Source organism: Saccopteryx leptura, chromosome 7, assembly GCF_036850995.1.
Source record: "Saccopteryx leptura isolate mSacLep1 chromosome 7, mSacLep1_pri_phased_curated, whole genome shotgun sequence".
In the NCBI taxonomy this organism is placed as follows: domain Eukaryota; kingdom Metazoa; phylum Chordata; class Mammalia; order Chiroptera; family Emballonuridae; genus Saccopteryx; species Saccopteryx leptura.
This window is the reverse complement of record NC_089509.1, coordinates 119,023,547-119,048,838: the sequence shown is the minus strand read 5'-3', so window position 1 is coordinate 119,048,838 and position 25,292 is coordinate 119,023,547. Positions and strand designations below refer to the sequence as shown.

The 25,292-nt window shown below is 57.2% G+C and overlaps 1 protein-coding gene across 1 annotated transcript in view; it reads left to right on the top strand.

The window, feature by feature from the left end:
• The first annotated feature begins 8,962 nt into the window (after positions 1-8,962).
• PER2 (period circadian regulator 2) overlaps positions 8,963-25,292 on the top strand; it is a 48,151-nt gene continuing 31,821 nt past the window's right edge. Inside the window, exons 1-4 of the mRNA XM_066345575.1 lie at positions 8,963-9,076; positions 19,551-19,794; positions 20,227-20,289; positions 21,884-22,038. Coding sequence (XP_066201672.1) covers positions 19,565-19,794; positions 20,227-20,289; positions 21,884-22,038 — 448 coding nt within the window. The 5' untranslated portion in view covers positions 8,963-9,076; positions 19,551-19,564. The remainder of the gene's footprint in view (positions 9,077-19,550; positions 19,795-20,226; positions 20,290-21,883; positions 22,039-25,292) is intronic.

Genomic DNA, 25,292 nt, shown 5'->3' with positions numbered 1-25,292 from the left:
AGCCAAGGCTCCATTGGAGCAAAAGATGGCCTGGGCATTGAGGATGGCTCTATGGCCTCTGCCTCAGGCGCTAGAATGGCTCTGATTGCAGCAGAGCAACGCCCCAAGATGGGCAGAGCATCGCCCCCTGGTGGGCATGCGGGTGGATCCCGGTCGGGCGCATGCGGAAGTCTGTCTGACTGCCTCCCCGTTTCCAACTTCAGAAAAATTAAAAAAAAGAAAAAAAAAAGAAAAGAAAAAGAAAAAAACCCACTGAATTCTAAAATCACAGGTGAGTGACCCATGCCCAAGAATGCTTCCCAAGCCCCCAATCTGGCCTTACCGTCACCGCTGCCACACTCACAGGACAGGCGTGAGAACGAATGCTTTTTCTGGAGGTGCAGTCCCAGGGCCGCGAGCGTGAAGGAAAAGGGGGAGAGAAGGCCAGGCGAGGAGGCCTTTCCTCGCTGGCCACTGCCTCCCAATGAGCTGCAGGAGACAAGCCAGACATTCGGCCGGCCAGCCGGTTCACATGCTCAGCGCCTGCGACTTCTCTGGACGGGCTACTTGCAAAACCAGGCCTTGGACCTCCGCCCACCAGATGGCAAACAGTGAGGAATCTGTCAGCTGGCTGGCTGGCTCTCCCCTGTCACCTGCCTCCCACTGGTTAAGTAAAAGCCTGCCTGCTCCGTGCCCAAGAGAGAGTAAGGGAAGAACCCAACGTGCATGACAGTTACAGCCACCTGGGCTCCCCAGTCCAGCCCGGGACTGTCTGGGATCCCTCCCTGTTCAGTCTATGTGGACTGGAGCACACCATATCCCCGGGGCCTGCTGGCTTCATCTCCCGAGTCCTTCAGGGGGACAAGAAGCGGGGCAGGGTGGTCCACTGAGGTGACAGTGACGGGCTGTGATCTCTCAGGGAGCCCTGGTCCCAGCCTTCTGCTCGTCCCCCCTCGTTTTCACAGTCTTCTGTCCCGAAACAGAGCCATCCACTTGCGGTAGAACCGGCCCCTACCTACTGTTGCCATGGGTCCTTGGCCACGCTTCTGGTCTACCAGCCCGCACGGATTAGGTGACCTGTCCCCTTTTCCTTCTCGAAGTCCCTTGCTCCCAAGCCATGGCCACACAGTGTGGGAGGGACGCACGGTTTCCCTGTCCTTCTCCCCCTTCTCCTGTCTCAGGCAGAGGTTTGGGGGGACGGTGCCACCCTCAGGGGTGCCTCCAGCCTGCAGCCAAGCCAAGGATGTCGCCGCCTTGGAAGGCCTCGCGGACGTGACATCAGTCGGCGTTTTCTGAGTTCAGAGCGTGCTCAGGGGTCTCTCCGGTTCCCACGAGCTCCTCTCAGGGCGCCCTGAGCCTCAGCAGGGTGCCCGGTTCCCACTCAAGGTCTCAGGGAACTCCCCCCAGGGAAGGTACGCCGAATTCCCTCGAGCATCCATCTCACGAAGCAGGTGGGAACGGCAACCGGTCCGGATCACTGAGCTTGCAGTCGGGGTCCTGGGTTGCCCCCCACCATCGCCATTTGCTCTGCTCAGCAGGGCGGACGCTGACTCTCATGGTGCGGACAAACCATCAGGTTTTCTGGGGGTCTGGGGGCGGCAACACCAGGGGAATCCCACCTCTCCCGCTTTCCAGCGGTCCCTCCTGTGACAGGGGCATTGGCAGCTTCCTAGTGCCCTGGGGTGCTCTCTCTTATGTTCCTTCCTCTTTCCCCGTGGGACTCGATCTGTGGAGGAGCTGGGGCGGGGGAAGATATGGGCATGCAGCAGCCTTTCTCCCCAAGTCTGTCTCTCTCACACGGGGACCCCCAAATGCCCCCAGGCCACGCAGGCCACAGTAACCTCGGCTCCTGACTTCACAACGCAGCCTGGTGACCGGTCCCCACTCCCCAGAGCGGATGCCTCCCACCCAACGAAGGATCAGTCAAACCCCTTTGCTGCTTCCAGAAAGCTTGGGTCTGGAGACAAGAGGCGTTCCTCCCACTTTGGGCTTCCAGGAGAAGCCAGGGCAAGGACACGCGCGGCAGGTGACACGTGGCGAGGTGCAGGGCAGAGTATGCTGGAGGGAGAACACAGAGGGAGGGACTGAGCAGACCGCGGGAAGCCCTGCGCCCCGGGAGAGGCCCTGTGAGCCACAGGGGCTGTAGGCACGAGTGGTGGGTGGTCCACGGCCGGGACTGCACCCCAGCCGCCCTCACCTGTGAGCCCTTGTGAGTTAGGAGGGTGCAGGGAGCACCTGGCCGGCCCCTCATGTCACCGAGGGAGACTTTCGGGGTGGGAAGGGGAATGTTCTAGGAGCAAGATGTACTTTGGAGTTTGGACGTTGGTCACCCATTCCCAGGCTCTGCAGGGGCGTGGCGGTGAGAGCGGTCATGAGATCACTCCGCAGACAAAGGTCGTCTCTCCTCAGTGGCGTAGGCACCGTCCCACATGATTCCTTACCGCACTGTGACATCAAGGGTGTCTTTTACAAAGGGGTGCGGGCCGTGCAGAGTGGTGAGGGGTGTATAAGAGAGCTCACGTCAAGTGCTGAGCTGGATGCCACGTATGCACGTGCTAAATCCTAGCTCCTCTGCAGGGCAAAGGGCACCCTGGGGTCCAGGCCCACCCATGAAGCCCAGCCTCCTGAAGGATCAGACACCCTGACCGGGAGGGGACTTGTGGGTCCCCAGTTCCTGACACTGCCCCAGGACACTCAGGGGTTAGGGGTGCCTGCTGGACCATCCTCTAAGCACCAGCCCCAGCAGTGCTGGCGAACAAAGCTGAGATGACAGCCTTGGGGACACTGGGGACACACACCAGGCAGAACGAGACAGGGCCTGCCCAGTCCTGGTCTCTGGCCTCAAAGACGAGCTGGGTGACACCAGCTGATACCACTGAAAAAAGAGTCACCCTGGATACAGGGGTCACCTTGGACATCGAGCGCCTCGAACATGAAATTTTACCTCAACATGAGGGTCTCCTTGAACACGGGTGCCACTTTCAGATAGGGGACAGCACCTCAGAGGTACGTGGGTATTATCTCGGACCTGGAATATCACCTCAGACATGGAGTGTCGCCTTGGACATGCAGCATCACCTCAGACATGGGGCGGGGGTGGGCCTTGTTGGCAAGCTGCCCTTCCTCCACCCATCAGGAAAAGTCAGGGGATGGTGGCCCCAGGAACTCGGGGAAGGGGCTGCAACCTCCAGAGGCCAGAGAAGCTGACCCATTCATCGGCCCTCAAGTCCCAGGGCCGAGATCTGACCCTAACTTAACCTCTGACCACAGTCCCCTCTCCCTCACCAGGGGCACACTCTCTTCTCAGTTAAATCCTGGGTTTCTCATTTGATGGCCCCGTGACCAAGAAGTTTGAAGTTTAATCCTTTCTTAGGTGACACAATAGCAAATGGTCTTTGGCTCCAGTTAAAGTCATGCCTTTTATTTGGAAAACTGATAATAAGAGAAGTGAGCTGGTTACACATTAAATCACTGGACTCCCATAGCAGTAAAGAGGAAATGAAAGCATATAAAATTCAGAGACTTGGTTACTAGCCGTTTCATTCCTTTTTTTTTAAGATACCATGACGAAGTAAGCAAGTCTACACACAGAGTGCTGCATGGTATCATCAAAGCTATGTGATTCACATTATTGGCAGATCTGCCAAAAATAGATTAGATTTATTTGGGGATTTGGGGGGAAATGTTTTAAAATAATGGTTGCCAAGGATTCAAAGCCTATTGCACAAATGTGTATGATTTGATAAAGAGGCTCTCAGCAAACTGTCACAGAAAGAAACCCTTATATGACAGCCTGACCAGGTGGTGGCGCAATGGATAGAGTGTCAAACTGGGACACGGAGGACCCAGGTTCAAGACCCCGAGGTTGCCAGCTTGAGCGCGGGCTCACTAGCTTGAGCATGGGGCCACTGGTTTGAGCATGGGACCATAGACATGACCCCATGGTCACTGACTTGAGCCCAAAGATCACTGGCTTGAAGCCCAAGCTTGCTGGCTTGATCAAAGGGTTATTTTGCTTTGCTATGCCCCCCCCCCCCCCCAGTTAAGGCACATATGAGAAAGCAATCAATGAACAGCTAAGAAGCTGCAATGAAGGATTGATGCTTCTCATCTCTCTCCCTTCCTGTCTGTCTGTCCTTCTCTCCGTCTCTCTCTGTCTCTGTCTCTCTCTCTCTCTCATACACACACACACACACACACACACACACACACACACCTCTTCCCAATAGGTGGCTCCCTTCCCAGCAGGTGGCTGGCACCCAGTAAAGATGCCTTCTCTACACTGGTCCACAGACCACCTCACTACAGACGCGCCAGGTCTCTGGGCATTGCCTGGTTTAGGGCCTTCCTGACCACAAGGGACAAGGTGGCCTGTCTCACCAGTTCTTCAGCCCCTAGACATACATGCTTGTGCACCACCCACCTGAAGGTGTCCCTGCCTACAGCAGGTGAATTGAGCAGCTGTGCACCAGCACCAGGCGTGAGGGAGGCTGAGAGTGAGGATCAGGTCAGGCATTCTTATTGACAATGTCCCTGGACCAAGGAAGGGGCTCTGGGGCTGCAGGACCAGAACAATGGACAGTGTCCCCTTAGCGAGGATAGGCTGCTCTGTCCCTGTTGAAAGGTGTAATTCTCTCCTCGGGCCCCTGTCCTTTGCCTGCCCTGCCTGTGCCTCTGCTTGCTGACCCACAGACCACCTGATTGCAAGAAGAAAAAGTAGTGGCCAGCACCATGCCTGTCATAGAGTAGATGCCCAGTGAAAGCTGGCTAACTGCATGAATGAAAGAGAGAGCCAGTGAGTGGCCTGGGAAGGGCATGGAGACCCAGCTGCAGAGGGGCCCTGCAGGCAGGACTCAGGCCTGGGTGGGCAGGGCCGACGTAGGCCAGGCCCACTGCAGGAAATAGGGTGGCAGGAATGGACCGGGATTGGAGCACCGTGGCCTTTGCCCGGGAGGCAGGTTGAAGGCTGAGGCCAGACGCTGGCTCCTTCCAGGACAGCATTCCTCAGGCAGTTGGGGACCTGGCTTACCACCCCAAACCCAGGCTTTCTTCTCGCCAGCCTGCTTCCCCTGGTGCCAACAGCAATTTGTCTGGTCAAGAGCTCTGTGCTGGAGTAGACAGCTAATCCCAACACATTCCCAGGTCAGTGTAGGCAGGCAAGGGTTCACTGAACCCGCCAACCTGAATGCCCAAACACACTCAAACACTCACACACATACACACTGACACTCTCACACACACACACTCACACTCTGACACACACACTCACACTCTGACACACACTCACACACACACTCACACACACTCACACTCACACACACTCACACACAAACACACTCACACTCACACACACACTCTCACATACTCACACTCTCACACACACTCACACTCACACACACTCACACACACTCACACACACTCACACTCACACACAAACACTCACACTCACACACTCATACACACACTCACACACACACTCTCACATACTCACACTCTCACACACACACTCACACTCACACACACACACTCACTCTCACACACACACTCACACTCTGACACACACTCACACACACTCACACTCACACACAAACACACTCACACTCACACACTCATACACACACTCACACACACACTCTCACATACTCACACTCACACACTCACACACACTCACTCTCACACACTCGCGCACACACTCACACATACTCACACACTCGTGTGCACACTCACACACACACTCACACACACACACAAACACACACACACTCACACACACACTCTCACATACTCACACACTCGCGTGCACACTCACACACACTCACACTCACTCACACACTCACACACACTCGCACACACACACTCACACACACTCACAGACACACTCACACACACACACTCACACGCTCACACACACTCACACACACATACACACACTCACACACACACTCACAAAACCACCTTGCTTCAGTGGGGACAGTATCCATGGACTTGGCCTGGGCCTGGGGGTTGGCACCACTTTGTGTTCTTCTGTTGGAGCTGGGTGGAGGCTTCTTCCAGGGTCTGTCCTGTTTTCCCAGGGTTTACACCCATTTGAAATAAAACTACCTCTAAGCCAGCCTCATCACTCACTCCTGACAAGCAAAGGATCCAATCAGATGCCTGTTTGTATCATCCCCCCTCCTCAATGCCCAGGTACCAACAAATGTCTGTGCAGCAAACGAAAATTTCCAATAGCCTGACCTGTGCTGGTGCAGAGCACAAAGCGTCGACCTGGAATGCTGAGGTCGCCTGTTTGAAACCCTGGGCTTATCTGGCTAAGGCACATACGGAGTTGATGCTCTCTGCTCCTCTCCCCTTTTCTTTCTCCCTCTCTCCTCTCTAAAATGAATAAATAAAATCTTTTTTCAAAAAAAATGGGCCCTAGCTGGTTGGCTCAGTGTTAAAACGTCAGCCTGGCATGTAGAAGTCCTGGGTTTGATTCCCCATCAGGGCACACAGGAGAAATGACCATTTGCTCTCTCCACCTCCCCCATGTTTCTCTCTCTCTTCTCCTCCTGCAGCCATGGCTTGAATGGTGAAAGCAAAGTTAGCCCCAAGGGCAGAAGACGGCTTCGTGGCCTCTGCTTCAGGCACTAAAATGGCTCTGTTGCCAAGCAACAGAACTGTGGCCCAGTGGGGGCATAGCATTGCCTGGTAGGGGTTTGCTGGGTGGATCCTGGTCGGGCACAGGCAAGAGTCTGTCTTTATGCCTCCCTGCCTCTCACTTAATTAAAAAAACAAAACAAAAAAACACCTGACCTGTGGTGGCACATTGGATAAAGCACTGACCTGGAATGCTGTGGTCGCCAGATAGAAACCCTGGGCTTGCCTGGTCAAGGCTTATATGGGAGTTGATGCTTCCTGTTCCTCCCCACCTTCTTTCTCTATCTATCTCTCTCCCCCTCCTCGTTAAAATACATAAATTAAAAAATCTTAAAAATCTTTAAAAAAAAAAAAAAGAAAAATTTTCAGTAACAAGACTGAAGAAACTTGGCTGTGCAACACTGATCCTAGATTAGGTCTGAAGAGTCCTAGAAGCCCATAACATTTCATTTCTAAAGTAGTTGGTTTCAATATTTTTAATATCAAAATAGGAAAGGATAAATTTAGGGAAGAAATTTGACATTAAAACTGCAGGACAAATATGGAGCAAGACCAAGGAAAGTTGAGCAGCAGGAGAATCTCCGCGTGGATGACCTGTCTGTTTACACTGGTTTCCAGAACAATGGAGCTCGCCTTTGACGTCAATGTACAGGAGGAAACAAAAGGGCCTGTGGGTGTGTCACTGCAGCTGGGCCTGGATTTGTTTGGGATGTGTGTGTGTGTGTGTGTGTGTGTGTGTGTGTGTGTTAGGGAGTGGGGCAGGGAGTGTGTCTAGGTGTCAATGTCGGGGAAACATGACAAGGGGACAGTCTCACAGTGGAGTGTGAGCCACAAAGCAGGCCTCCCAGGGCCTACGTGGAAGGTTTGTCCTGATGAACTTGGCGTCTGCCCTAGTTTGCCTCTGTGTCTGACCAAGGTGCACATGCACCTTTTCAAGGAGAGGGAAAGAAGTGGTAGGAATTACTGAATGTGGGCTTGGCTTCAGGCTACCCACCGGGATCTTCCTTGTGTTCCATCCCTGGTCCCCAGGAGACCCCCCGCCCCCGAAGGAGAATGGGACACATGGAAGGAGATGCTGCAGGCCTCAGCTTTTTGGACAGCTTGTGTCCCCTCAGCCCTTAGAAGCCCTGACAGCGCTCCCTCCCCCACCCCACCCTGCATCTCAGAGCCTGCTGCAGCCCAGCTGCCTTGGAGTCTGCATGCTGTGTCCTGTCCTACAAGCACATCTCGAACCTCCACTGGGTCATTCTCCAGACACTAGACAGAAAGCTTAAGGTGCCGGAAACAGTGTTGACGGAAAGAGCAAACAGCCTCAGCCAAAGTGTCCCAGGGCCTAGCACACGCAGCGTGTCTGTGGCTTTCGTCTTGCGAAAGTCTTCCTTTCCCTTCCTTTCTCACGCACTCCAGGTGCCGCCTCCATGGTGAAACCTCTGGGGGTCATCCTGGCTCTGGTTCATTTAAGAACCACAATGCCCAATTCAGTATTTGATTAAGTTCCCTTTACATAAGACGGTCCATTCTCCCTAATGACGTGGTTGGGGGCAGAGACCATATCATTCATTTTCATTTGTACCTCTCATAGTAAAAATGATCCTATTTTCCTGAATCCAAAACTGAGAAAACATGGTCTAAAAAATAAGAAAGGCTTTTTTTTTTTTTTTTTCTTGGCAGCTAACAGACCTGGAAGATCTGGGGCAAATGTCACCACCCTTGGTGGCCTGGGTGGGCGTGCCCCGCAGTGTCGGTCCCTCGAGGCAGCTTCAGCGCCTAGCGGGCGAATGAATGAGAGCGAGAGTAAATGAATGAGAAAAATGTGAATGAAAGATGTGATCAGGGAGAATCCCACGGGCCGTGGCCCCCGCGGACGCGCCTCAGGCCTGTCCACGAAGGTGGTCGCCTCCCGGGGCCCGGGCTTCCGTGGGAGTCGGTCCGCCAGGACAGCGGGGCCGCGGAGCCCAGGAGCCAGTGCCCGTCCTCCGCTCCCCGCCCCGCGGTGGTACGCGCCACTCCGCGCTCTCCCGGAGCCGGCAGACGCCACTGTCTTGAATGGAAGGCGCCCAGGCCGGAAGTGGAAGGGACCACTCGGGAGGACGAGGAGGGGGACACCCGCGCGCCGCGTCTTTCATTGAAGAACCGAGGACTAGGAACATGGAGTTCCATGTGAGTCTTATGTAAAGAGAGCGACGGGCATCTCAGCCAATGAACGCGCAGCACGGGATGGCCCGGCCCCCATGGTATGCAAATGAAGCTTCACGGCGACCAATGGAGGGCGCCGGGGGCGGGCGCAGCGGGCGCGGTCACGTTTTCCACTATGTGACAGCGGCTATTCCGTGGCGGCGGCGGCGGCGGCGGAGGTGGGTTGCGCTCTGTGCGGACTACGCGCAGCTCTCCGCGGCGGCGACAGCTGGGCGCAAGGTCGGCGGACAGACCGGCGGACAGGCGAGGACGCGACTCCGCGGTGAGTGCGTGGCGGGGAGGTCCGGCGTCCAGGCTGCGGCGCCGGCAGCCATCCGGCCGCCCGCCCGCCCGCCGGATCGCTGGTTACGTAACCGCCTCCCGGCCGGCGCGGCCACTCCGCCAGCTCGTGGAGCGGCCACCCCAGTGCTTCCTGGGGCCGTCTGACCCCTTCTGGGCTTTAAAACCGCCCTGGGGAGGGGGGAAGGAGTGGGGTGGTGCTCTGATCCCCGTTTTGCACTGATACCAGCACAGGGAGGTTCAGAGAGGTCAGGCAACTTGTCTAAGGTCACGGAGCTGCTGTGACCACCACGCTGCCCGGCCCTTCTCTCCCTGATTTGCTTCTATAGACCCTCCCGCGCACGGGGGAGGGCCGGGAAAGGCCAAGGCAACCCAAGGGTCGGTGCCACTGTCCCTAGGGAACAGAGAGTGAACCCCCCTTGGGGAACTGGCTTCTTGTTCTGAGACCGGAGAGAGCCAAGTCCCCAGCTGGGGAAGGACTAGCGGGGCTCTGGCCTGAGAGCCCTGTCTGGACAGTCCATGGGTCCCCTGGCCTGGGTGAGCGGGGGGCAGGAAGGTCCCAGGACATGTGTGTCCCCCTCTTCCACCCTGGATGTTTCTGTTTTTTTTTCTCTCTCCCGGGTTGGATAGAAGGGGGGGGGGGTCTCACTTTGTGATAAAGCACTCACGTCATCTTTCCAGGGAGGGGGGTGTCCCTTGGCTGCCGAGTCCTGGACGCAGACCAGGGGGCAGGTGGCAGTCTGCTAAACTCTCCAGGAAAGCCAGGGGAAGGGAGGACTACTCAGTTGCCACAGTTTCTGAAATCTACGCAAAGAAACCAGTTGGGGAAGCTGATTCATACTCAAAGAACAGTGGAGCCAGGAGGTACCCTGAAAATCATCCAGAGTAACCCCTTGGCTTGACAGATGACAGACACTGAGGCCCAGACACCTGCTGGGCACCCATCATGTGAGGGCAGTGCTGGAGCTCAGGGTGTCTGCAGGGTCTTCCCATCATCATGAGGGTTTTGATCCAGGTCAGGATGAGCTTCTAAGGTTCTGTGAAAGCCTGAAGTTGGGTGCTGACTCCTGAGTGGGCTGGAATTTGGGGGAGGCGGGGCCTCATGTTCCCCAAATATTAAGAACTCTAGCAGCATGGCCAAAGTCCCCACAGGTATCTGCCACAGAAGGGCCACTGACTTCTCCCTGGCTGCAAAGGGGAGATGCCCCTACTCTGCCACCCAGGGTTTCTGGTCCCCTGCTGGCTTTGACTGAAAAAGGAACAGGACTCCACCTGAGGCTTTAATTGGCCATCGAGTTTTTAAATATAAGGCTAATCACTCTGTATAAGGAGCTTGGGTAAAATGGGAAATGGAGTCCTTTTTAAGGTGGAAGCGCCGTGATCTGCCAACACAAGCCTGGCACCGTGGGCGTTTGCAGTTATCTGTGCCCGTCATCTTGGTGTGATTCACTGGCGCAGGGCTCATGCAGCCCCGACTCTCTCTGGAGGCTGGTTGCTGAGTGGGGGAGGGGGCACTGATGGGGGAGAGGAGCCCTGCCCGCTGGCCAGCAACTGCTGCTGGGCAGCTCAGCTCCTCTGGGCCTCAGTTTCCCTCTCTGTCAGAGGGGCTCAAGTTATGCCATCTTTGAGGTCTGTTTCAATTCCTAGGTTTTTGGGTTTCTGTCCCAATAGGCATGACTTTCCCCAGGCACCTACACAGATTTCTGACACGCTCTTGCCTTCAGGTCACATGAGGGTACTCTGTGGGGCACATCCCCTGTGGGGCACGTCCCCTGTGGGGCACGTCTGCCCGCTCAGAAGGAAATAGGATGGTTCCTTTCATTTGTACAGTTTCTCACGGACACACTTGACTTGCAGAAAAATCCTGGCAGCAAAACTCTGTTTTTAAAAGATGATGTAACTTCAGTGGCCTCAGCAAACCACAGGCTGTGCCGTGCCATTAAGTGGCTGGCAGGACCTCTCAGCATTTAGTCAAAAGCAAGGGTGATGCTGAAAACTGCGTCTTCGGCAAGACCCACTGGAAACACATAACCACAGAACTACGCAGCGGCTCTGTGCCCCTCCCTTGCGGGAAGCTGGTCCACCTGCAGACCCAGTGGGGGCCTCTGCCAACTCCATGCTTGTAGCGTGTACATCTGTAACCAGTGCTACTGTATTCCCCAGTCGAGTGCAAATCAGAAGCAGCAAGTGAGCCCCTGAGCAGTCACCGGTCATGGGCTGGGGTCCAGGCCACTGGCAGTTCTGAAGGCTGCCGGGTTCCAGCCCTTGAAGGCAGGGGGGTTCCTAGCGCTCTTCCCAGGGTGTGCCCCTTGGGGTCTGAGGTGTCAGCAGAGCTGAGAGTGTGGGCGGGGCCCCAGGAGGCGGGGACCGCCTCTCCCCAGCCTCCTCCTCTCCGTGTTTGGAGGGCCTGGCTGCCGTCACATATTCCTCAGTTACCCAGCCGTTGCCATGGAGAGCGCCGTGTTTGTTTAGCAAGACAAACATTTTCTTCGGATTACAGCAGGCTGGCCTCAGGGACTTGGCTCCTACCAGGAAGAAGCCAGCGGGCTATAAATCTGGGGCTGTAAAACACTGCCAGCTTGTGGACACCGTGTACATGCTGTAATGTCAGGTCCTGTTACATAAAGTGTGAGGAGAAGCAGGGCCAGGCCGGCTGTGAGAAGTCAGGCTGGTGGTGACCAGGGCTGGGCGGTGGCTCAGAGGGTCACTGGTGGCCTCTGGGGGACTAGGGGCTGGGGACATGGGCGCTCATTTTGTGGGCATGCCTCAAGCCATGACCTTATGGTTTGGGACCTTTCCGCATGCATTTATAGTTCCATTTCCAAAAGCTGCCCTAAGTGATTGAACCGATGTCCGATTTCCTCAGGGAAATGAACTTGCCCTGTAAGCTGAAAGCTATTGAACGAGAGTAGCCTTTACCTGTCCTGGGGTGGCCATGCTATGCTTTCGTTCCCAATCTGTTTTTAATCTGTTTATTATGGAAACTCTGAATACATGTGACAGTACAGCAGACAGTGTGATGAACCCATAGGCTGGCTCTTAGGAATTTCAGCTCCTGGCCCCTCCCCCCCCTTATTATTGTGTGGCCGTCCCCTACGATCTCAGCGGGAACTGCACTTCCTCAGCAGTCCTCTGAGCCCCAGGCAGCCTTGCTTGCTACCAGAGGTATGGTCGAGTGACCCAAGCCAGGGACCCGAGCTTAGCTCCTCTCCTTGCATCTGACTGTCCTGCAGGGACAGTCCCAGTGTGTGGACATCTGTGAAGGGGCAGCAGAGGGACCTCGAGGGGCTGGCGTGCAGGCTTATGCCTAGAGGTGTCCCCAGCTTTCCTGGAAGGACCTTTCCGCCTGACCCTCCTTTCCTTCCCAGGCCCCTGGCACCCTGGACCCTGAGCTTCACCCCCGGGGGGAGACCCGAGTTTCCCGGGGCTCCCTGGGGCCCAGGCATGTCGGCATGAGCAGGTGCTCCATAAACATTTGTGGAAGGCAGGAGACAAAGTCTGCTTGGATGGGCAAGTGGATTGTGCCAACTTGACATATGAGGTCGGTCCAATATTGCTGTCAGTGCCGGGCACACGTTTTCTGGAATAATGAAGTTTGGGGTGATTTGGTTTGGTTTGTTGTTTCACATTTCCGCCATGCCTGCTTGACTGTCCTTGCAAAAAGATCATCTTCCACCTGAGGTCACCCTGTTCTTCCTGCTCAGTGAGCCCTGCACTGCGAGGAGCTCAGTGAGGCCCAGGGTGTGAAGGAAGCAAAGTGTGTGGCACCTCCTTCCTGAGGATGCCTGTGCCTGGGGCAGGGCCAGTGGGCACGCAGTCCTCACACAAGCCAGAGACAGCTCTCTTGGCTGTGAAATATCCTTTCAGAAAAAAATTAACTTCCGCCTGGCCTGTGTTGGCGCAGTGGATAAAGCATTGACCGGCTCAGTGGAATGCAGAGCTCGCCGGTTCCCACCCCTGGGCTTCCCCGGTCAAGGCACATACCACAAGCAACCAACGAACGACTGAAGTGAAGCAACTATGAGCTCCTACTTCTCGCTCTCCCCTCCCGTCCTCCCTCTGTAAAGTCAATAAATAAAATCTTATAAAACAAAACAATTAACTTCTGTCACCAGTGTGTACCTGTAGTGATTGGCAGCGATGATGAAAGCTAGCCTCTGGCACACTAACTGCGTCCCGGACACGTTGCACGGGCTGTGTCATTTCAGTCTCCCTGCGTCCTGGACACCTTGCACGGGCTGTGTCATTTCAGCCTCCCTGCGTCCCGGACACCTTGCACGGGCTGTCATTTCAGCCTCCCTGCGTCCTGGACACCTTGCACGGGCTGTCATTTCAGCCTCCCTGCGTCCCGGACACCTTGCATGGGCTGTGTCATTTCAGCCTCCCTGCGTCCTGGACACCTTGCACGGGCTGTGTCATTTCAGCCTCCCTGCGTCCCGGACACCTTGCATGGGCTGTGTCATTTCAGCCTCCCTGCAGCCGGTAGGCGGCCAGTGTGCTGTGCCCCATCTGACTGATGAGAAAACTGGCACGAGAGGCTCAGGAACTTGCTCAGGACCGCACAGGTGGGAAGTGGGCACCCGCCGAAGCCCCCGCCATCTAGGGGCTGCTCACATAACCACTCAGCCTTCATAGTTCACTCAGCAGAAATGACCGGCTGCTTGTCTGGGGAAGGTTGCGGGGTGACATGGGAGGCGTCCAGGGCGTTGGGTGGGCAGCCCCTTGGCAACTCTGCTGAACCGTAGCAGGACCCCCCAGAGAGGTCTTGCTTCCACCCTGCCCCCATGCTGCAACCCCGCTACAGGGTGGGTCAGATCTTACACAGAACTCTCCAGCAGTTCCCCCCTCTCACTCAGAATCGAGCCAGAGCCCTGGCTCTGATGGCACATCGCCCTTCTCTTGCCTTGCCCTCTCTGCGCCAGACTTGGCCACAGTCTCCATACTCCTTACCTCAGGACCTTTGCATATGCTGTCCCTGCCTAGAATAGTCTTCCCCTGGCATCCAGCTGTCACTCTTTCACTCCGTTCAGCCTGAGTTCAGGTTCTTTCAAAAGTAGCCTCTGGGAAGAGGGATATACTCTCCTGGGAGGTGCAGCCCCAGAGCAACCAGAGTGAAGGATGGAGACCGTAGGAGAGGAGAAGGCAGAGCACACACAAGGTGCTGTACCAAGGATGAGGCCCAGTGTCACAGACACCTGCAGGTCACTGGGTCCTTGGAGGTCTCATCGGCAGACTATCCAAAAGAGAAAGGAAAGAAAAGGAAGAAGGACAGAAGGAAAAGCTTCAAGGGAGGGATGAAACAAATCATCCGCGGGCCCCTCCCCCTCTTCTGTCCCTCATGGTCAAGGTCCAGCCCAGGGGGTGCTATCACCCTTGGGTCCAGTTGCCTCATCACGCCCTTTGGCAGCAGCTGGTGAAGCACGGGCCCACCCACAGCACAGCGCTTCCTCTGGGCCACACGTGGAGGCCGAGCCAGAGACTGCTGGTGGCCTGACTGCTGCTGGCCCAGAGGACCACACGGGTGTGGGCGCAGCAGTGGCTGGGGGGAGGAGCAAGAGCTGCGGGCCTGGGGAGTGAAGCCAGGGGGTCAGAATCTGTACCACGAGCAGGCGCTCGCTCGGGGACGAGGTCAGATATCGCCTGTCCCCTAGACGTGGACCTGGCCACCTCCTCGACATGTCACACCTGGCCACTCCCACCCCTCCCTACCCCTCCTCTGCCTCTTCCTCCTTAGCACTGAGCGGATGGTCTGTTCTCCCCTCCAGAAGGTCACCTCTCTGCGGGCAGGACGGCTGTCTGTCCTGGGCTTTGCCGTCACGCCGGCCCTCAGCTGCGTGCAGCCAAAGTGAATTTTCATCAGAGGAAAACAGTGTCTAGGCAAAGTGTTCCCAAACTACGGCCCATGAGCCGCATGGGGCCCCATGGGGCCATTTATCCAGCCCCCACCACACCTCTGGAAGGGGCACCTCTTTCATTGGTGGTCAGTGAGAGGAGCATAGTTCCCATTGAAATACTGGTCAGTTTGTTAATTTAAATTTACTTGTTCTTTATTTTAAATATTGTATTTGTTCCCATTTTGTTTTTTTACTTTAAAATAAGATATGTGTAGTGTGCATAGGGATTTGTTCATAGTTTTTTTTTATAGTCCGGCCCTCCAACGGTCTGAGGGACCGTGAACTGGCCCCTGTGTAAAAAGTTTGGGGACCGCTGGTCTAGGCCAACGCCAGCCTGTTCTGGGGTGAGCCCTGCGTAAGGGCCGCCTGTTCCGTACTGTCCTCTGACGTTCCTGTTCCGACCTGGCGCCCCACACCAGTGTATCTGCGCTCCCTCCTTTCAGGGGTGCCCAGTGTGCCCAGGGCAGCCCCCCAGGTTCACGTCTTCCACAGGGAGTGCCAGGCCCTGCGATATGGCCGGGAGCCGCTCAGCGCTCCAGCTGGTCAGGGCGGCGGGGGAGAGAACCCAGGCGGGACGTGGGCTGGGGAAGCAGGGCAAACTTTGTGGGACCAGGAGGAGTGGCCGGACCCAGGTGTGGGCCACAGCAGAGGACAGAAGGCAGCCAGGGGGCCTTCCTCTGGGCCTGGGGGAGCAGGGGCCTCGCCCAGGGGCTTGTGGACAGTGTGGCCAGAGCCAGGGAGGCAGGGGCCGAGTTTGTGAGTCGAGGCTGGTGCCTGGCGGGGGCAGCCATTGTGGACAAGGCGACCCGGTCAGGATGCTGACGGCCTCCCTCCGGATTTCTGAGGAAGTTTACATATCATCGGTCCTTCTCTTTATGGGAGTAGCTCATTCTTAAGCTTTGTTCTCTCTCTCCCCCCAAATTAGAACTTCATTCTTTCCGTGGAATTTGTTAGAACTTCCGCGAAATGTTTAAAAAGACTGAGTGGTAGGACCTGCCTGTTTGTTCTTGCCTTTCATCGGGACACTGGCTGGAGCTCCCCTGTGATTGGTGAGCGGCAGCTGGCACCACCCTGAGCAGGTGTCCTCTGAGCTCTCCTCCTTGTGACCGTGACAGTCCTTGCCCCGAGCTCTGTCTTCTGAGAATGCAGGACAGCAGTGCTGTCCAAGACCAGCATGCCTGTCCATCCTTTGCGGGGCACCTGTTTGCTTTCCTGTGTGGGTGCAGGGAGGATTGATTTTTTTCCCTTGGAAGCATCATTTTTAATCAGATAGGTAGGTTTGGACTCTGCACGTCATTCTGCCTGGTCCTCGGGGAGCCCTCTGTCGGGTGGATGCAAATCCGCCTTCTGCCCCGACGACTTTCTTCGCGTGTCTCTCAGTGGGGTGTCTGTGTCACTGTGTGTCTTTCCCAGGAAGAGGTATTTTCTGCGGTAAAAACGAGGCTCTCACATCAGCCTCCCTGTCACTAAAGCCATCGTCACTGCTGACTCTGAACTCCCCTCCCGTGTTCCGTCCCAGCACGGCCTGTTCCCCGACTGTGGCTTCAGCTCGTCCCTCACTGCCTGCGTGTCTGAGACCTGTGCCTGACTTTTCCGTAAGGTCCAGCGTGGGTGCCGTCCTGAAGCCACTCCTTTCCTCGCCCGGAGCTTGTGTCTGTCTGGTCTCCTTGGCAGTCTTCTCAGAAGCCACATTGCTGTCTCTTGTCTGTTTGTTTGTTCTTGAATGAGATAAGGTCTAATTGGACCTGTGGTTCTCCAAAGAATGATGATGTTGCATTCTCCCTAGGTCCCTGTCTTCAGGGACCGGCCAGCTGATACCCAGTCCTGCCACCTGCTGTGTGGCCTCGGGAAAGACATCGACCTGTTTTCTAGTCTAGGCGGTGGGACAGAGAAGGACGTCTTATGTGTCTTATGAACACTGACCTTGAGGACCACTTGAAATGCAGTGCGTCAGGCCCGTAGCCCCTTAGCATAGCGTCTGTAGTCACCACGGCAAGGAGAGCCCGTGCCCAGCAGGCGGCTCGTCTGCTGCCTGAGCACATGGAAGGTTCTGGGTGCTGCCCCTCCGTGAGGGTGGCAGCTGCCTGGCCCCCCCAGGTCTCCCCTCCCTGCTCAGTGCCCAAGGCTGGTCTTTGGGGGCTGTGTCCGTGAGTCCCCTCCGTGAGGGCAGCGGCTGCCTGGCCCCCCAGGTCTCCCCTCCCTGCTCAGTGCCCAAGGCTGGCCTTTGGGGGCTGTGTCCGTGAGTCCCCTCCGTGAGGGCGGCGGCTGCCTGGCCCCCCAGGTCTCCCCTCCCTGCTCAGTGCCCAAGGCTGGCCTTTGGGGGCTGTGTCCGTGAGTCCCCTCTGTGAGGGCGGCGGCTGCCTGGCCCCCCAGGTCTCCCCTCCCTGCTCAGTGCCCAAGGCTGGCCTTTGGGGGCTGTGTCCGTGAGTCCCCTCCGTGAGGGCGGCGGCTGCCTGGCCCCCCAGGTCTCCCCTCCCTGCTCAGTGCCCAAGGCTGGCCTTTGGGGGCTGTGTCCGTGAGTCCCCTCCGTGAGGGCGGCGGCTGCCTGGCCCCCCAGGTCTCCCCTCCCTGCTCAGTGCTCAGTGCTGGCCTTTGGGGGCTGTGTCCGTGAGTCCCCTCCGTGAGGGCGGCGGCTGCCTGGCCCCCCAGGTCTCCCCTCCCTGCTCAGTGCCCAAGGCTGGCCTTTGGGGGCTGTGTCCGTGAGTCCCCTCCGTGAGGGTGGCGGCTGCCTGGCCCCCCAGGTCTCCCCTCCCTGCTCAGTGCCCAAGGCTGGCCTTTGGGGGCTGTGTCCGTGAGTCCCCTCCGTGAGGGCGGCGGCTGCCTGGCCCCCCGGGTCTCCCCTCCCTGCTCAGTGCCCAAGGCTGGTCTTTGGGGGCTGTGTCCGTGAGTCCCCTCCGTGAGGGCGGCGGCTGCCTGGCCCCCCAGGTCTCCCCTCCCTGCTCAGTGCTCAGTGCTGGCCTTTGGGGGCTGTGTCCGTGAGTCCCCTCCGTGAGGGCGGCGGCTGCCTGGCCCCCCGGGTCTCCCCTCCCTGCTCAGTGCTCAAGGCTGGCCTTTGGGGGCTGTGTCCGTGAGGGCGGCGGCTGCCTGGCCCCCCGGGTCTCCCCTCCCTGCTCAGTGCCCAAGGCTGGCCTTTGGGGGCTGTGTCTGTGAGTCCCCTCACCCTCTGACTTCCTGACCTCTGAACTCAGGAGGTGACAGCAGCTTCTGCCTCCCCCACCTGTGGCCCCAGGGCCGCACAGAACTTGTGGTTTTCCCTAACCCCAACCACCCCATTCCTGTGGTGCCTTCATCCCGTCCTGTCTGATCTGAGTGGATACCTGCTTCACCAAGGGAGACACCTCCCGGGCCCCCCCCACCCGAAGCCTTCCTGCCCCCAGGCTGCAGTCAGACCCCCAGCAGTGTGCTCACTCTCACTCCTCAGTCTCTCTTCCCGGGTTAGTGTGAGAGCCGCAGGCTGGTCCCTCTCATCTCAGCCCCCCCCACCCCCAGGCTGCAGTCAGACCCCCAGCAGTGTGCTCACTCTCACTCCTCAGTCTCTCTTCCCGGGTTAGTGTGAGAGCCGCAGGCTGGTCCCTCTCATCTCAACCCCCCCCCACCCCCAGGCTGCAGTCAGACCCCCAGCAGTGTGCTCACTCTCACTCCTCAGTCTCTCTTCCCGGGTTAGTGTGAGAGCCGCAGGCTGGTCCCTCTCATCTCAGCCCCCCCACCCCCAGGCTGCAGTCAGACCCCCAGCAGTGTGCTCACTCTCACTCCTCAGTCTCTCTTCCCGGGTTAGTGTGAGAGCCGCAGGCTGGTCCCTCTCATCTCAGCCCCCCCACCCCCAGGCACCAAAGTTCAGGTTTCTGTTTGGAGCTGCTGCAGTGGGGCCTGTCCAAATGCAAACTCAGTTATGTCAGTCTGGCACTCACCACGCTTAATGCCTCCCAGTCATTTCCCAGATAAATGGTTAAAGTGTAAGCTCCTCAGTGACTCCCCCTTCTGCCCTCGTTGGACTGCCCGCAGGGCCTGGAGCCCCTGTGCTCCCCACACCCTCTGGCCGCTTCACAGGGTGACACCAGCTCCTTAAGGCCTCGCCTTTCCCCAAAGTCCCCCCCGCCCCGCCTCATTTCAAGGGTCTCCTGGTCCACAGCCCGGCGTCAGAGTCTCCTGTGACTCGTGATGGCCGAGACTTCTGAACCCAGCTGCGCCCCCACATCAGCTGGGGGGGCTGGGCGCCTGCAGAGCCTGAGCCCTGCCAGCCGTTCTGTGAGAGCCTGCACGTTCCCCCAGGTTCCCACGTGCTGGGCAGGGACCACCCACGCTCTTGTCACCTTCTGGTGAGGCCATCAGCACCACGATGTCAGGGACTGTGCTGCCTAATTCAGCCACCCTCCAAATTCATGGCAGGTGGGAGCTCAGTGAATAAGAACAAGAGAGAGTACCTGTGTGACGTCCATGAGGGACCGTGACCACTGCCCGCTCCCTGAGTGGAATGTGGAGAGTGTCCCTGACGAGCGGCCACATGGCGGCTGCTGTTACCTCCCGGGCTCTTTCTGGCTGATGACCTTTTCTCTCCTTCACCAGCTTCCCTCGGGAACATGAACGGATTTGCTGGCTTTGCCCCCGGCCCCAGTGGCCTCACCAAGGAGCCCCCGGAGCCCACGCCCTGTCCGGCCCCGCTCCAGGAGGACGTGGACATGAGCAGCGGCTGCAGCGGGAACGAGACCCACGAGAACTGCTCCATGGGGCGGGACTCGCAGGGCAGCGACTGCGAGGACAGCAGCAAGGAGCAGGGCATGCTGGTGGAGCCGGCCGACACCCATGGGAGGTGGGCGCGGGCTGTTTTCTCAGGGTCTCCTTTCTGTTGAATGTGGCTGCTTTGCCATCGTTAAATCATAGTGATCAAGTTTTTTCAGATTTTTGAAAGTCTTGCTAACTTATAGTAACAAAAGTTACAAGGTCTGTTCCTTATGTGATGTCTCTGTCAGCTTTGTAGACCTGATGCCAGTATGTCCTTGGTAGTGGGTAACTGTAGTCTCAGGCAACCCGCCCGCAGCTGCGTGCTTCATAGGAAATGAACTTGCTCCGTTAGCCTTGGGGCTGCAGCTCTCCTGCCGTGTTCCTGGTCTGGGAAGGTTTCCTGTCCAGTTTCCCTCAACCCTGGGCTTCTCACTATGGCGTTGTCCAGCCCGTTACTGCTGGTGGGGTGGGGGGAGGGATGGACGGGCCAGCCTCTGAGCTCTGTTTCTTGTCCTCACAGTCCAGACGCCTTCACTCTGATGCTGGCGAAGTCGGAACACAACCGGTCCACAAGTGGCTGCAGGTAAGGCTGGTTAGAACCCCCGGACTGAGTCTTCGGAGAAATCAAAAGACTTGTCCTTGGACGTTAGGTTTTGGGGGCAGCGTGACTTATTCGGGCTACGGTTTTGGGGGCAGCGTGACTTGTTCGGGCTACGGTTTTGGGGGCAGCGTGACTTGTTCGGGCCACTCCTAGAACTGGTTAGCCTGCGCCGTGAACCCAGCTGTGCCCATCCAGACACAACTGTCCCTGGGGGCCGCCCAGAGCCCCCAGTCCTGCTCCGGGCCTGTCGCCCCTCCAGCCCTCTTCTGGTCGACCTTGTCTAGGACTGAGACGTGCTCACCCCGTGTAGGTGTTTGTGACACACACACCCTTAGTTCCCTGTGCACAGCCCCCTGGAGCCCCAGCGGCTCTGTCCTGGGCCTGGGGGCACTTTGCCGTCACTGAGACACCTGGGTCAGTCATTGCCTCTGTGCCTTCAGCTCCACATCGCCCGTGTCCTCGGCAGGCGCCCGCCGGCCCTGCCTCCCATCTCTGCTCCTTCCTGTTGAAGACCCTTCTGTGATCCCCTGCCCTGTCGGGACCATCGTTCCCATTCTCGCCCCGGCTGCCCCTGCGTCCCCTGTAACCTCCCTCACTCCGTCCTCTTCTCACCGAGACCCACAGGGAAGTCTGCTCAGCTGGACTGTGGGTCGACCAGCAGGCCTTGCTGGGCACAGCTGGGCCCTCTCATGTGGGAGAGGGACATCTAACCTGGTCACTTGCATGAAATCAGGGTTCTCAGCCATGGCCGGTTCGCCTCCCCAGAGCCACGTGGTGTCTAGAGAAGTTTTTGGCAAGGGTGCTGCTGGCCTCCGGTACGTGTTCATCTGAATATAAAAGGCCACAGTGAGAGGCAACGGACATTTATTTAAGATTAAAAAAAATAATAATAATAACGCCCTGGCTGGATGGCTCGGTTGGTTAGAACATCGTCCAGAAGAGCAAAGGTTGCTGGTTCGATCCCCGGTCAGGTCACACACAGGGACAGACTGATGTTCCTGTCTCTCTCGCTCTCTCTCCCCATTCCTCATGCTCTAAAATCAACAAACATTAAAACACTGGAAAAAAAAGAACAGCTCTTCAGGATACACTGATTCAGGCAGAAAACCTAGTAATGTTCCAATTAAGAGTAAAAGGAAGGGGTATTCATGAGAAAGGGAAGGGAACAGTCACACCCGTAGATGGGAGACATTTCCACTGGTGCAGACAAGGTAACATAGTAACCATAATTCTAAACAGTTTCTTCTCATTGTCAGTCTGGTATCCTGTCTGCTTTCTTGTAATGTCTGTAAACGGTTCTTTGGGACACAGTGTTGTCCTATTTCAACATCCCAAAGGTGCCAGGGGTAAGACCACAAGGCACTGCCTCGATGGCACCTCCAACTCTGTTTGGAAGCGGCTCCATTTGTGTTACTTTTCCCGTGGCTGAGGCCAGGAATGTCGCTGAGAGCCCTGCAGCGCACCACGGAGAACCGAGAAGTCCCCTCGTCTGGTTGAGAAGCTGGGTCAGACGCGCATTTCTTCGGAGAAGGGCCCGGCACTAACGTCTGGTTGCCTCTTTCCTGTAACTCCGCAGCAGCGAGCAGTCCGCCAAAGCCGACGCGCACAAAGAGCTGATCAGAACACTCAGAGAGCTGAAGGCCCACCTCCCCGCGGAGGGGAAGGCCAAGGGGAAGGTCAGCACGCTGGCGACCTTGAAGTACGCCCTGAGGAGCGTGAAGCGGGTGAAAGGTAGGTCTGCCGCGGCTGTCTGTAGAGAGGAGCTCCAGTTCCTCCCTAATAACAGCTTGGGCTTTGTTGGCATTTGAGACTCAGACCTGACACAGAAGAGAGACATTTCGACGTCTGGTGAAGCTGCCGTGATTGGAAACCTCGATTCCCTGGGTTTCCTATTGCACTAGACTTTTAGAGGAGAAACAAATTGGGTTTTTTTGAGAGAAACCGAATTATAACAAAATCTTGGTGCTCTGGGCAGAGTTGGTTGTGGTGAGGAGGGCTCAGCGTCCTCCGGGCTCTGGCCAGAGCTGTGACCGCTGACCGCCTGGTGCGGCCAGCACCTCCGAACGGGACTGATGCGAGACCTCCACAGCGTGTAGCCAAGCACTTGCCCCACCTTTGTTTTTTCTTTTCTTTTTATTTCATTTTGAGAGCACGTGTGTTAAAGCTGGGGACAGTGCCACAGGAAGGGCCCGGGTTAGGAGCAGCGACAGGAGCGCCCGGGCGGGGCGCTGTCGGCTCCCTGGTGGTCAGAGAAAGGGGGGCCTTGGAGACAGGCTCAGGTGGCGAGCTGGGAGAAGCGGCCACTGCCCGCTGCGCCCTGGGCGTGAGTTTTGTGGGGACTCTTAGTATTTGGGGAGATGCACACTTGCAAGGGAAGAAGGGGGGAAGGGAGGGGCTTGGGTGTGCTCCTGGGAGGGCAGCGCCATCTTGCCCCTCCTTTAAAAGATAACATGAAGGAATACCAGTGGGGGGGGGGGGGGGGCTGACAGGGCTTGTCCTTGAAAGACAGTATCTGAGAGCTTCTTCACTCAGGACCTGGGCTGTTCGTTTCTTTTTCTGTTTTAAGATTTTATTTAGGCCTGACCAGACGGTGGTGCAGTGGATAGAGTGTCTGACTAGGATGTGGAGGACCCAGGTTTGAGACCCCTGAGGTCGCCAGCTTGAGCGCAGGCTCATCTGGTTTGAGCAGAGCTCACCAGCTTGGACCCAAGGTCGCTGGCTCAAGAAGGGGTTACTCGGTCTGATGAAGGCCCACGGTCAAGGCACATACGAGAAAGCAATTAATGAACAACTAAGGTGTCGCAACGAAAAACTGATGATTGATGCTTCTCATCTCTCTCTGTCTCTGTCTGTCCCTCTCTATGACTCTCTCTTTGTCTCTGTAAAAAAAAAAAAAAAAAAAAAAAAAAAAAATTTATTTAGTGGTTTTACAGAGAGAGGAGGGATAGAGAGAGACGCAGCAATTCACAGCTGCTTCACTTTAGTTCTTCATTGCTTGTCATAATGGCCTTGACCAGGCAAGTCCAGGGTTTCAAACCAGTGGCCTCAGCATTCCAGGTCAGTGCTCTGTCCACTGTGCCACCACTAGCCAGGCTGTTCATTTCTTATTTATCTAAAACCACGTGAGCCTCCGTGTTGGTGATGGTCTTTGGACCAGGAAGGCCGGTGAGGTGGAGGGCCTCCTTCCGTCCACCTGTGGGCCTGTGTGGATTTCGTCATTGTGTGACAGTATGTGATAGCTCTTGGCACCACTCAGTGGACTAGACAAAGGCCTTTGTCTGAGGACACAGTGCAGAGACCTTCACAGATGCAGGAACCTATGAACCAACCCTGCAGGTTCCACTCTCTGCTCGTCGGGCTCAAACACCACATTTCAGTCAGCGCCAAGCCCTCAGGAGTCTCCCCCCACTTGCTGCAGCCACGGGACCTTACCCTGACGGACGCCCCACTCCGGGACCTTACCCTGACGGACGCCCCGCTCCGGGACCTTTCCCTGACAGACGCCCCGCTCCGGGACCTTACCCTGACAGACGCCCCGCTCCGGGACCTTACCCTGACGGACGCCCCGCTCCGGGACCTTACCCTGGTGGACGCCCCGCTCCGGGACCTTACCCTGGCGGACGCCCCGCGCTCCGGGACCTTACCCTGGCAGACGCCCCGTGCTCCGGGACCTTACCCTGGCAGACGCCCCGCTCCGGGACCTTACCCTGGCAGACGCCTCACTCCAGGCCGCAGGTCCCCGCGGGGGCCTCTGTTTCCAGGCCAGACCCCTGCACTCAGGGTCACCTGAGGACGGTTTGGCTGTAGAGTTGGCTGAGGGGTCCATGCAGCCTGGCCTTTCGCCTTTCAGTTTGCTGCTGGGACCAGGGAGGAGAGGTTCTTTTTTTCCTTTTTAATTTTTTCCTTTTTTATTGATTGGTTTTGAAGAGACAGAGAGAGGGAGGGAGAGAGAGGGAGGAAATCATTCATTTGATGTCCCATTTAGTGGTGTGTTCACTGGTCACTTCCTGTGTGTGCCCTGATCTGGGATTGAACCCTCAACCTTGGGACAACGCTCTAACTGAGCTCCCTGGCCAGGGCAGAAGAGCTTTCAAACGTGCTCAGTGCCTCAGAGACGCAGCCGAAATCTTGGGGCAAGTGTGCATGTTTGCAGTCCTGGTCTCACAGCCATGGACCCTCCTGGGCCCTCTCATCACCGTGGGAACCACCAGCTCCCACATGTGAGCGCCTTCTTACCTGCTTGCTCCATTGTGACGAGCAGCCCGCACCTCACGGGCACGTGTGTGAGCCCACTCAGCCCCACTCTGCCTCCACTGAGACCCCCCACTCTGCCTCCACTGAGACACCCCACTCTGCCTCCACTGAGACACCCCACTCTGCCTCCACTGAGACACCCCACTCTGCCCCCACTGAGGCACCCCACTCGTGCACTGTGACACCCCACTCTGCCTCCACTGAGACACCCCACTCGTGCACTGAGACACCCCACTCTGCCTCCACTGAGACACCCCACTCGTGCACTGAGACACCCCACTCTGCCTCCACTGAGACACCCCACTCGTGCACTGAGACACCCCACTCTGCCTCCACTGAGACCCCCCACTCTGCCTCCACTGAGACACCCCACTTGTGCACTGAGACACCTCACTCTGCCTCCACTGAGACCCCCCACTCGTGCACTGAGACACCCCACTCTGCCTCCACTGAGACGCCCCATTCTGCCTCCACTGAGACACCCCACTCTGCCTCCACTGAGACACCCCACTCTGCCTCCACTGAGACACCCCACTCTGCCTCCACTGAGACACCCCACTCTGCCTCCACTGAGACGCCCCATTCTGCCTCCACTGAGACGCCCCACTCTGCCTCCACTGAGACACCCCACTCTGCCTCCACTGAGACACCCCACTCGTGCACTGAGACACCCCACTCTGCCTCCACTGAGACGCCCCATTCTGCCTCCACTGAGACGCCCCACTCTGCCT